Source organism: Notothenia coriiceps, unplaced genomic scaffold (assembly GCF_000735185.1).
Source record: "Notothenia coriiceps isolate Sejong01 unplaced genomic scaffold, NC01 NC01_scaffold00037246, whole genome shotgun sequence".
Taxonomy (NCBI): Eukaryota; Metazoa; Chordata; class Actinopteri; order Perciformes; family Nototheniidae; genus Notothenia; species Notothenia coriiceps.
Window position 1 is genome coordinate 10117770 of NW_011369947.1, and position 13243 is coordinate 10131012.

General features: G+C 40.3%; 1 protein-coding gene across 1 annotated transcript in view; it reads left to right on the forward strand.

The window, feature by feature from the left end:
* dchs2 (dachsous cadherin-related 2) overlaps positions 1–8418 on the forward strand; it is a 29939-nt gene extending 21521 nt beyond the window's left edge. Inside the window, exons 15-20 of the mRNA XM_010795574.1 lie at positions 579–790; positions 904–1055; positions 1641–1771; positions 1870–2156; positions 3208–3349; positions 4882–8418. Coding sequence (XP_010793876.1) covers positions 579–790; positions 904–1055; positions 1641–1771; positions 1870–2156; positions 3208–3349; positions 4882–7484 — 3527 coding nt within the window. The 3' untranslated portion in view covers positions 7485–8418. The remainder of the gene's footprint in view (positions 1–578; positions 791–903; positions 1056–1640; positions 1772–1869; positions 2157–3207; positions 3350–4881) is intronic.
* The last annotated feature ends 4825 nt before the right edge of the window (positions 8419–13243 follow it).

The following is a 13243-nucleotide window of genomic DNA, read 5'->3' on the forward strand; positions in this document are numbered from 1 at the left end:
GGCAAATTGGGTCAAAATGTTATTGCATCAATGATCTGTTAACATTAAAATCACTAAATATATGCTGTAGCTATTTTACTCTAGGCAACTCAAGGGCTCAGGTAATGTGATTACTATATGAATAATTGTCCAAAATAACATAAAATGCATAGGGTTTTTTGTTAAGTACCATACTTTCGTAGCCGGCCGGCCGATACATGCCACGCATTAAGTGGGCCTGTCTGTCAATTAATCCCTGGGTCACTTTTTCCTCCCAGTCCGCCCCTGGTTACGTCACTTGGTTCCCGAAAGAAAAAAATGGAAAAAGAAAATCTCCAACGAGGTGTTCTGGGGCAGCATAGACAGGTCTTTTCTGTGTTCTGTGTACTTTGAGGGTTTGTGACTTTGCAGACCGTTTACATGCATAAAAAGCTACATAACACACAAGGGGACGGGTAATAACCGTAAAGGCATGACATGGGACCTTTAAAAAAAATATATATATCGACATGAAATAGAAAGAGCTTTACCAGTGTCTGATGTTGGGTGGTCACAGTCTTTGGGATATGTCTTACTAATGGCTTATTCCTCTCCTCCAGGTGAGATCCGGGTGCAGAAAGATAAGTCCCTGGACTTTGAGGCGAGCGCTGAGATCCATCTGGTGGTGCTGGCTGACAGCGGGCTGCAGACGGCCCACTGCAGGGTCTCCATCAGCCTGCTGGATGTCAATGACAATGCACCGGTGTTTGAACACAGCAGCTACAGAACAGCTGTCTGGGAGGGGCAGGTGCACAACACCTACATCATGCAGGTAGATGTTATGAATATTAAACCCTTTGACATTAGAAATACCAAGCATGTATATCATATATTTAGTTGTGATGATTGGTGTTAAGAGGTCATTAAACACCCACATTTTTGCAGATGTTTGCGTCTGATGCTGACAGCGGGGTGAACGGACAGATTGATTACTCCATTGTGTCCGGTAACTCTAACGAAGCGTTCGTCTTGGACTCTGTTAGTGGGATTCTTGCTACCAATGTCTTGCTGGACCGCGAGATCACCCCTTCATACAAGTACGATTACATTGATTTAAAAAATAAATATGTTACTATTTCTAGAAAGTGTGATGGTTGAGACAGAATAAATGTATATGTTTTTACTTGAACTAAATTGTGCCATCCTCTCATAGCTAGTCTCTGTATAAGCATCCTAAGTGAGTTTACTTCAAATATCCATGGCATATTTTGTCAATCTTTAAAGTTATCTGTATTACATGTTTACATTTTTAGCAACAAACCATTTAATTATATTAAGAGTTTCTGCCTTTGACTCTTTGTCAAACCCTTGCCGAAGCTGTAGTTGTTCCATGTTGACCAAATAATCTATGTTTTATCTTTATTAGGATTTGTATGCAAGACTCTATATTTATTTTATATCTGGCACTGTGCAGTTTTACTGCTTTCTTCTTTAAATATTTTTAGCTCAAAGTAGTTCAGCTCAAAAGTCTGCTCGAGTGAAAGTCGTGTTTCTTTTAATGTCCTCGCTTGTTATTGAGAGTACAATATCCCATACAATTCCAGCCCAGCATAAAACATAAACTACCTAGCCATAATATCCAAAGTGCAATCATTAATTTTTTACTACATTTTATATTACAGACTGGTCCTGCAGGCCGCAGACAGGGGGAACCCTCCGCTCAGCAGCACCACCACCATCAGGGTCCAGGTGGTGGACGTCAATGACAACAGCCCCGCCATCCCCCCCATGGAGCCTGTAGTTATAGCAGAGAGTAAGCACTACTGCTGTCATAGATAAACACTATATAAACACTGCGTTTGTTCTTTGTCTGTTTGTGGACTTATTTGGACCTCTTCTTTGGTATTGTAGATCTGCCAGCAGGTTACATGGTCACCCAGGTCACTGCCAATGATGTGGACTTGAGCTCGACCATCACCTTCAGCTTTTCAGGCAACAATAGCCTCAATGACCCCTTTGCCATTGATCAATATACTGGTGTAGTCACCCTGACTCAGGCCCTGGACTATGAGGAGCAGACAGAGTACACCGTGGTAGTCTGGGCCTCTGATTCCCTCCACCAGACCACTGGAGAGGTCAAAGTTCAAGTGCTTGACGTCAATGACAACGCTCCAGTCTTCACCAAGGTTTCCTACCAGGTACAAATTATTATATGTGTTGAAGAAGATTAAAGGTACACATACATACTGGTGTGTGTCACAATGCCATGAATAGCACAGTACATGCATTGTATTACTGTGAAATGACAGAAGGTATAACCTTCCATTACATTTTGAAGTTTACCTTATTTGTTTATGTTTTATTAAAGTGATTAAGAAGAACTACCTTTTGGTTACAGGGTTATAAAAAACCATGTGTCTGGTGCACATTATACTTCAGTATAACTTGTTCTGTTTTGGTGCATACTCCTTATGTCATCAAAGAGGCACTCCTGTGGTTTGGTCTGTCACTTTCATAAAGTCGGAGAATTCACGAGGCAGATTTAAAAAAAAGACTGGTCCAAAAGCAGGGTAGTTAAAAGCATTCTTACTGTTCTTTCTTTAGTATAGGTCAATCTCAAGAAATAATGTATCCTGCATTTCACATAGTGGAAATGTGTTGGGTAAACAACACTTCTTAGTTCTATAGCACTTATTGTATATACATATTTTATATATATATTGTTATCCTTTATTTTTATTTTATACCTCGGGACTGTGGGAAACAGTATTTCGATCTTTCTGTGTGCACAAACATATTTTGAGATTGACAATAAAGTTGACTTTGACTTTGACTTCTTAACCTGGTGGAGCACACTTTAAATAAATGGTCACAAGGCTGGCACTTTATACAAAGCCACCAGTTGCGTTTTGACAAATATTAGTTAATTGAACGATTCTTCCACTTCAAAAACTCCATAAAAGTCAGAACTAAAAAAATCAAGTCAGAACTTTAAAAAATGTCAAAATGTTGACTGAATTATTTGAATGTTTCTGTTTTTCTAAATAGAAGTGGAACTGTCCATTTGAAGGATCCTCTGAATTAAAGAGTTATTACACCTTACAACTCAAAAGTCCTTCTTACAAATGTTGAGTTCTGGAGCAGTAAAACAAATGTATTAACCTTATAAGAAAGTGGCAATTGACTGGATATAGACTTTACATCATAATCTTTCTTCAGATGTGACTTACTATTTGTTCTCTGTTCAAGGTGGAGTTGTCAGAGTTGGTTACAGCAGACACGTTCATCTTGTCAGTGTCTGCTACCGACAGAGACGCTGGACTCAATGGGAAGATCACCTACAGGCTTCTTTCATCTCCTTTACAAGGCTTTTACATCGAGCCAGACAATGGTGAGATAGTTTTACTGCTTTACTGATGGAAAAAACATCCTCCAAACAAGCTTTCATTGACAGTAAACCCTCAGTAGCTGTTTCCACATATATAGAAAAGGGACAGGTTAAGAAGTCACCAAAAGGATAAAACAATGATCCAAAATATATTGCAGTTTTTCTGTAAAGACATTACCTACATGTAGGCTTTACACGTTTTATGACTGTCTTGTGGTCTGATTTTTATACTCTACCCTCTTCTTCCCTCTTTTAAAATTTCAAATCAGTTTTTCTGGCATCGAAAAAGGGGAACAGGCCAAAAAAAGGGCGCAGATAAAGTCTTTGCGTGGTTCTTAGCAGCTCAGCAAACAATATCAGAGTTGTCATTCTGCCAATCACAGCATATTTCTCTAGTGTATATATTTTTCATATTCTTGGATGTGCAAGTGAGTTTCTGGGGCAGTGGGAAGAGAAGCAGCAGAGAAGGCAATTAGATAAAGTGCTTCAGAGGAGCCATGCCTATCCTAGTATCTCCCTTTTTAAAATGTCTAAACATTAGCGGGAAGATAAATCCTATACAGAACTGAAAAGAAACCACTGCTCCTCATTTTTGGCTAGTCTTTTCCACTCAAGAATGATTCATGGACATCTATCATTGAACTCCAGAGTTTGATATTTAAAGAAATATATTTCCTCCATTGTGCGGTGACGAGCACCAATGAAAATTGAAAATTGCAATGTTGACAAAAGTCCTCTAAAACCGAAATGTTAATGTGATGGTTTTTGTGGTGAAGTGCCTCTCAATGCATATTTGTTTACTAACAATGAACAGTGCTGCTTTGGAGTATAGTGAATGAAGTCATCATGTACAAAAATTGAAATGGCAGTAAAGTGGAACAATACATCGAAAAGACAAACACCTTATTGTTATCCAAGAGGGAAATTTGCTCTCTCAGTCTGCACATGGAATTCATTAAATAATAATCACACAGGAAATTATGGTGCATTGCGGTGTCTAATAACAGGGACAATTTTGATTTAACTCTTAATATATTGCCTTACAAGCAGACATGTTTGGAACAATCCGTGAAAGTGTATTTGTAAAGTCATCCATCATTTTTGTTACTTCAGAAAGACTGCTTAATGACTGGCTGCAATATATTGTTTGAATAAAACTGAAACACACTTTAGTAGAAGATTTACTTGGACAGTGAAATCTCCTTTTAAGTACAGTTGCCTATTCAAACTTTGAGTCGACACAAAGCAACATTGTCATTCATCTGGGGTCATGTTTAAATCAGACCTTTAACTTGAATTTACTTTCTACCAACAGAAATATCTGGGTCTTTTCAGCGTGTTATATTTTCCGCTATGATTACAAATCTACCAAAAATAGGGTATTGTACAGTTAGGTTGAAAACAACAAGAATAATGTAAAGTATCCTAAAATCTCCATTTAACTTTCCCATTGGATACTTTATAAAAAGTATTGGTTAGTGCATCTTATAATAATAACAATTTATTCACTCCTGAAAACATGTTTTTTCTTGCAGGGTCTATTTTCACCAAAAAGCCCCTGAAGGCCATCACAAACAGCAACCTGGTCCATCTGCTGGTGGAGGCCAGAGACGAAGGCGATCCTGTGCAGTCCACTGTCACCGCCGTAGATATGCTGATTCTGGATACCAACGACCATGCACCTTTGTTCCTCCAGGACATCTTTACACTCACCGTCCCAGAGGACATGCCCACAGGCACCACGCTACTGACACTTTCTGCAGAGGACCAAGACTGGAGCCCCGAAAACACCCATTTGGACTACACCATCGTCAGGGGAAATGAGGAGAGGCGATTCTGTCTGGAAGTAAAAATGGTTCAGGTTGAGAATCAGATGAGAAACGTAGGAAAACTGGTTCTGTGTAACCCTTTGGACCATGAGACCAAGGAGAGCTACACACTAACAGTCAGTGTGTCTGATCGAGGAACTCCTCCACTGAACAGCTCTGCTGTCGTTATGGTGACTGTGACAGACTGCAATGACAATACCCCTGTCTTTTCCAGCACAGGATACCATGCACAGGTTAGTGAAAACAGTCCTGTAGGTACCAGGCTGGTCCAGGTCAGTGCTCAGGATCCTGACCTGGGAACCAACGGCCTGTTGCGGTATGGCATTATCTCAGGGAACAGCAAAGGTCACCTCAAGTTAGACCCTCAGTCTGGCCTTTTGGTGGTCAACAACTCACTTGACTATGAGGAAGACTCAAAATATACCCTCACCATCCAAGCATCTGATGGTGGTGATTCATCTGAAGAACGTAAAGTGGCTTTTACTGTGGTCTTCATCACAGTGTTGGATGTCAATGACAACACTCCATACTTCATGTTCCCTACCATTAACTGTTCTGTACTGGAGAACCTCCCAGTGTTTACCCCCACCTGTTCTGTCCATGCTGTGGACAATGACTTAGGCCCCTATGGCCAGCTCACCTACTCTATTGTGTCCTCTTGCTTCATGGACTATGGCAGTGGCAGCCCCGAGAAGAAGGAGGCCTTTGCCATCGACCCTCTAACAGGAGACATTCACACCAGACAGACCTTTGATTACGAACGAGAGAGTGAATACTGCTTCGTCGTGGAGGCCAGAGACAAAGGGGACAAAGCAGCTACGGTGAGAGTTCAGGTGACCATCAAAGGAGTGGATGAGTTCAGTCCCGTCTTCACCCAAAAGCGATACCAATTCCTCCTGCCAGAAAACGCCCAGCTTGGAGAGACAGTCGGTTATGTGATGGCGATGGACCATGATGGAGGGGTGGACGGGATGGTGGAGTACTCCCTTGTGAAGTCATCACAGTTTTTCTCAATAAACAAAACAATTGGGGCCATTTTTGTGTCGGGTCCTGTGTATCGCAGAAGAGGCCCCTATGCTAAAGAAGATATGGTGGAGCTGGTCGTGTCTGCAGGTAGTCCCAGATTGGCCTCCAGGACCACCGCCTGCCTAGTTTTGGTCAACATCTCCAGCTCAGCAGAGGCCCTCACGGGGGTTCCTCTTGATACACATATGCTTAGTTTGAGTATCTCGCTAATCATGTTCCTCCTTGTGCTCCTCAGTTTTGTGGGCTTGGTTCTCAGGTACAAGATCAAGGAAGCATCAATCAAAAAGGCTGCTGCCATTGCCGCCAACTTGAACAACGGCACAGGCTCGTTTGGTAGAACCATTGGCCCAAGGGCCATCCCTCTGCAGGAGATGGAACAGCCCAGCGTACCGGATACCACAAGGGAGATTCCCAATCTATACAATCCATCAGACTCGAGCGGACGTGGATCAGCAGAAGGTGAGACAGCCGAAGACCAGGAGATCAAGTGGATTAATCAGTACACATGCCATAGAGATGAATCTGTGCAGGGCAACCGTGACACAGAGATCCCAGACTCTGCTTTACCAGGGGACACCGTCTCCTGTCACTCTATCGATGTAGGACCAGAGCATATTACATCTGTCAATAAACGTTTTATCTCAGGAATGGCCAGCACAGAAAGTCTCTACCACTTCAAAGAGGAGGGCGGAGGTGAGGGACTACTCCCTGCAATACTTAGGGTGAGGGATTTGGAGGAGAGCATGAGGACAAATGGGTATGCTCCGCTCTCAGAAGCCCACGCCTCTGCAGATTCTCTCTCTTCACTGGTTTGTCTAGAAGAGGAACTGCAGGGACAGTACAGCTGGGAACAAATGTTGGACTGGGAGCCACGCTTCCAGACTCTGGCCTCCGTTTTCACCGATATCGGGATGCTCCCCGATGAGGAGCTTCAAGGTGGACGTGAGGACTTCGCAGCAGAGGCTAGCTTTCTCATGTACCCACCACCCCTTTTAACAGGAGTGGCTCAGCCTGGCATTAGGACTGTACCTCCACGAAAACCAGGGCGTATACCAAGCATGAGAAGAAAGTCCTCTTACCGCAAATATGCGTATTCCCCCTTAGCAAGGAACACAGGACTCACCCCTTCAGCCATGACGCCAAATTTCTCCCCATCGCTGTCTTCCCTCACCATAAGGACGCCCAGTGCTTCACCAGTTGTCTCTGACACTGGGGTTGGGGGTATCAGACTCGACTCAGGGCCCCACACTGCAAGTCTATTGGAGGCAGAAATCCAGGTGTAGACACAAACTTTGATCAAGTGTTTCTGTGACATTCAAATCTGTCTTTCTTTCCAGCATCTGAAGTTATTTCTCCTACAATTTAAGTGAACTTTAAGGGACACATTTAGTTTTCATTTTGGTTTCTTGACATTAACCCCTTTTTTTTTAACTAAGTAATATCATGCATTTAGTCACAAATGGGTGATTTCAGGCTATTTCATTTGATGTGATTTGAACATAATGGAGTCATTTCATTACTTAGATAGAACTTCATTTCATTAACTCTCCTCTGTAATAAACAGAATATCTGGAAAAGCCCGCATAAACTCAATATATTCTTATATTGCAGCAGATGTTTGAGTCGGCAAGTAATTACTGAATGTTTTACTGTAAACATATTTCTATGAGCAGAAAATGAAACACTTTGTTATTACTGTTGGTTTGCGGCTTCTAAATGAAAACCTTATAATGGTTGGTTTAACTTCAATATGCTAAGAAAAGCTTAATTGTTCTATGGTTAATTCCATCCTCCTGGAACCATACAAAAATACTCTCTAATATATTCTGCCAATTAAATGCCAATAAATCCAATGACGAACATCATTTATTTTTTTCCTTTAATCTACAACTGCTCTTAATTTGTATGTTTTATTGTGAAGTCTTAGGAGTCGAGGCTTATGAAGACAAAGAAAGTTAAAATGTGATATGCTTCCCTTTTTAATGGGATTATATTGTCACTTGTTAGTATGATTTCAGATTTTTTTAAACCAATTCCAGATTCTTATTTTTTCTCAGAACAATAACAGAAATGATCTGTTCCTTTCACGATTGTTTTTGTGTTGGCTGATAACGAGCAAAATGTTATTAAACGGCACTTTATGTGCAGTTACCAGAGAAATGTATGATTTTTAAATATTAATACATTTGCAATATAATTTGCAATAAAGAAACTTTCTCCTGCACATGTCATGGATTCAGCATTTAAAACAAGTGATGTTTGGTACTGATGGTCTTTTGGGGATGATTTAGCTTTTGTATGTACTCCGTGTATACTGTTATATTCAAGGACAGGATTTCTTACTGTTGATGAGAAATGAAATGCCCCATAATAATGACTCTTAAATACGCTAAATATGCATTAATCGCTAGAGGTAGTACAAATAAAACATCAAGGACAAGGACAATTATTTTATGATGTACTCTACCAAGCAAAACTAGATAATTCAATGCTTCATAAAAATGTGTAATTGAAGTACTTCTCTTAAAAATGTAAGATAGATTTGTTTTTTGAACAATAATTATCGAAAGTGAAACATGCTATAATATATTCCCACATTTAAGGAACAAGATGGGAATGGAAGGTCTTAGACTTTGCTTTTCAAAGAAATACAAAGTTACTCAACATGGCTCCCCTTGGTATGCCGTTAATCCAAATGTGCCGCCCTGTGGGAACGTATGAGCTGAGGAAGCTGAGGAGCTAAAGTCTTTATCAGATAGTTTCATGAAAGATAATAAACAATCAGACCCAGAACCATACCAGCCAAGAGTGACCTGCTTATAGTCAATGATCGGTGCGTAATTATTTATTGACTCAGCTGAATCTCTCCTCTGCACCTCAGTAGGTTTTGACCAGCTCTGCGCTCCTCTGTATTTGTGATTTCAGCGGGTCCTTGGCCTCGGGATCATAGTAATGGAAGAGCTCTCTCACCGTATCAGGTGATCTCTCCAAACAAGCTTCTGTGTCTCAGCACACAGCTCAACACAACTGTTCAGTCTGTGGTTCTTTATCAAACACTGCCTGTCAGTCAGGGAAGTGCCTTTCCTGAAAGAGGTCAGGAAGTCTCAAGTACAAAAATATTGTTTGGCAGTTCTGTTCAAACTTTTGGATTTGCAGAAACCATTTTGTATGTTCAATAGATACTTGACATTACTCACAAGTTAAGTGGAAACTGTCTGTAATCCCCAGCATGGCCCGATTAACCTGCCAGGAGACCCTCGAGTTAAAATTAGCAACTGGGACCCCTTTAACCCCTGGCCCCTCTAAATATTTCTGCAAGTATAGCATGCTGGGATCCTGCCTGGCAACCAGTTTGGTGTTTGATAATTTGATAAATGAAACAAAAATGTCTTCTTACTATAAAAATGTCATCAGAGTAACTTAAAGGTGGGGTAGGTAATTTTGGAGAAACCAGCTCGAGTGCGCTAGAATTTGAAAATACACAGCCGGAAAAAATCTGCCACTTCCTCACAGAGCACCTCCTCCAACACACATGAACGCGCACATGACCAATGAGGGCACGAGATAAGTTTGTGCACAGATGGAAGGCTGACAGGCAGGTAGGCCATCCAGTTATTTTAGCCGGGCCGGCTAAAATGATTGGTCGTGCTTTTTACAGTACTACGGCTTCCCCAGATGACATGTTTTTATGGATTTTTTGTCAAAGCACTTAAGATATTCATTGCTATCGGGATGTTAAGGGCATTCCATGGAATATAACAAAAAGTGTATCTCGAGCCGGTTTCTCAAACTTACCTACCCCACCGTTTGGGGGAACTTCAAATACTGACACATGTGTCAAGTCAACCTCCTTTTCAATGTACAGCAATATTAGCGATTGAATGGAGAAGACAACATTTGTCTTGACAACCCAACACAAATGAAATTATATCAGATTTATTATTTCTATAGGTTGACTTACAGCATGTGTCAACCTACATATCATGTTTGAATTACTTAGCAAATCAAAGGAATGGAACAAAATTCAGAGCTTCCAAACCAGGCTAATACAGGGTCCCTCTTAACAGGGCTTCAAGATCAGCTAATAAAGCAGGGCCTTCTGTAGTCCATATGATGCCAGCTGTGCTTTAGTGGCACATATTGCCAAACACAATTTAATTAATCAAATCACCACAAACCAGTTGACACATGATGAACATGGGGCTTTTCGAGCCCATTGGGGCTTTGGGCCTCAAGACCGCTACCCACTCTGTGCAGTTGGTAATCAAACACATCAACGTAACCAGAGCAAATTATGCTGGAGGAGGCGAATATAGAGCTCTATCATCTGCATTAGATCACCACTTGTCAATTCTGGTCCTGGTTGAGCTCAAGGCATTCCCCCTGAGCCGTTTCTTCCTGCACTACGGAGAAGAAAAGATTATAATCTGTTGGTCCAATCAGATAATGAGTATGAAGAGGAGACATTGTGACAAATAACAGCTGTTTTCTCATCTTGGCTTGTATTTCATATTTATCTCTGTTTAGATTCTGTTGAATTGCCTCTAAACAAGTTCTGCGTTGTGGTTTCTGGCTTGTTCTGGTTTTGTTTCTCAGTGGGTTTGAGGCTGGATGATGCGCCAAAAGAATTTCGGTTACATTTACTTGGTGGAGCAAATGGTTGTGAAGCAGGAAAACAGTCGGGTGGACAGTCGGTTTTATTGGTTAGTTTGAAAGGTTTTCTTAAAGGTTTTCATGGATTGTTAATGTTTCCTCTTGGCTAAAGTCTAATTTGAAGGAACTGGAGATGATATACAGAACAGTGGTAGACATTTTGATTGTGTTTAGTGCGTGTTATTTGTTTTTAGCTAAAGTGGAGGTTTTAACCTTGACAAATGAAGATTGTAATTAAGTGTAATTGCAGTAGTCTGATCCGGGTTAGCTATGTTTGTTGCCAGGGGTTGTCAGTGGGTTGTTAGAGTTTTACCTAACGGTTATAAAAGTAAAAGTTTATGTGATGCAGATTTGCAGCATGCAATTTTCATTACATATTCCACCTGTTTCAAGTAAAGCTTTAACAACAGCGTCTGGGAACTCCTCTGAAGTTCTCTTAGGCCAACATGAAAGATGGCAGAGATTATAGACTGAAGACTGGACAATGAAAACAGCACAAGCAGCTCATTCCAGTGTGAGCCACCAGGTTTCATTCCTCAAAAGCTCGCACACATATGCATTGTTCTACATATCTTCAACGAATAAAAAAAAAGAATTCAGCAAAAAATGAGATAAATTACAATCTTTATTATTCAACAAATTCATCATCCTCGTCAGAATATGGCACGTACATTAGCCACCATGCAACATGATAGCTAACATTTTGGTTGGATATGTGGGTGTGTATGCAGATGTTAGCCTCAAGCAAAAATAAAATGCTTATAGAGAGGTCTCGTAAACATCACTTGTCAACTCTCTCAAATGTATAGTATATTATATATATATAACTATATATTGTGGTATTATCTCTAATTTGTGACTATAAAAGGGCTTTTTAAGTGAAAAATGTATCTAACTTTGAAACAAATTGAGAGAATAAGTCGCTGGTCCTGCAGTTGAACACACACACAGAAAATCCAACCAAAATTCTGACAAGATGTTCTACTTTATTCATTTAATCATTTTTATAACAATAAACACAGGTGTAGTTATGTTTCTTATCTGAATAATTGGTTGCAGGGGAATTATGTTTGCACTGAATTCAGATACGTTTGGCGTTTGGAGGAGGGCCAGAATCTGTTTACAGTCTGTCAGCAGGTTTTCTGGCAAAAACATAAATCATCATCTTCAGCATCATAAGTTACCTCTGGGCCCTTTGACTCCAGAGAATCAACATATGTAAAGAGTCTTTATATGTTTCCATAAATCCCTAAGTTCATCTGAGCTGTGTTGTTGAGAGATTGTGTAAACATTGTCACAAAAGGAGCACGCTTTATGCTTCATTTGCAGGCTGGAAAGCATCCAAATGTTTCCTGTTTTTTGTAACTTTTCTTCCCAAAGCATAAGGAGACACAGCAGAAGAAAGACATGTTGAACATGTTGGCCATTTAAGGCTTTATTTATTTTTGAAGCCATTTTTGGGCAATCTTCCCAAAAGAATCACAACGCACTTTACATAAATAATTAAACCAAAGTACGGGAATGAATAAACTGCCCTGTCCACAGCTTACTTCTGTCTTTATCAGAACCATGTGGAGGGTCCTTTCTATCTACTGTTCAGATGTTTGACAAGTGTGTGGGATGATATATTGCAGGGTGTGTGGCTCTGTCTCATTCTAACTGGAATTAACACAGACATGATGTGGAACAGCTGAGAAGAAATGGGAACTTGTAGGAAATGCTTGGTTGATTTTCTATCACTTTTAGAGCCTCATTAATCCTATTTTCTCTGTCTGTGGCAAATGCTTGCCATTTTGATTGCAAAACATGAATGTGTGAATACTGTACCTCTTAAACCCACTTTACACTGTGCTATTTATTATAATACATCATTCAGATGTTATTTTGCACTTTTCATTTTGAGCCCACTAAAGAGTTGGTTCAACAAAAATCCAGTTTCACGGCTATTAAGTGAAGACATTTCCCAGAAACAAAAGAAACCACTCCAAATACCTTTTTTTCTTTCTAGTTTTATGACAGTGTGGATGACAATTTCAGTCCGTTAATCGGTCTCAAACATGGTTCAGACTGAATATATAATATACTGAAATATCTATCTAATAGATAGTGGGTGGATTGATAATTAATCTGGTACAGATAGGTCTGACTTTCCTTCTTGTGCATTCATGAGTTGGAATTTGTGGTTTTGATTAAACCGTTGCAACAATTGAAAGTTAACTTTGCCCAATACTCGGGCACAGCTTCCATTTGACACCATTGGTGAGTTTTGTATTTATATCACTACAACACTATCAAAGGTAGTTGGCTGCGACAAACCAACAGCAAGCCACTGTTACGTAAATCTTTTCAGAGTCACCTTTTAAGCCTAAAGGTGGTTTGATACTAGGCA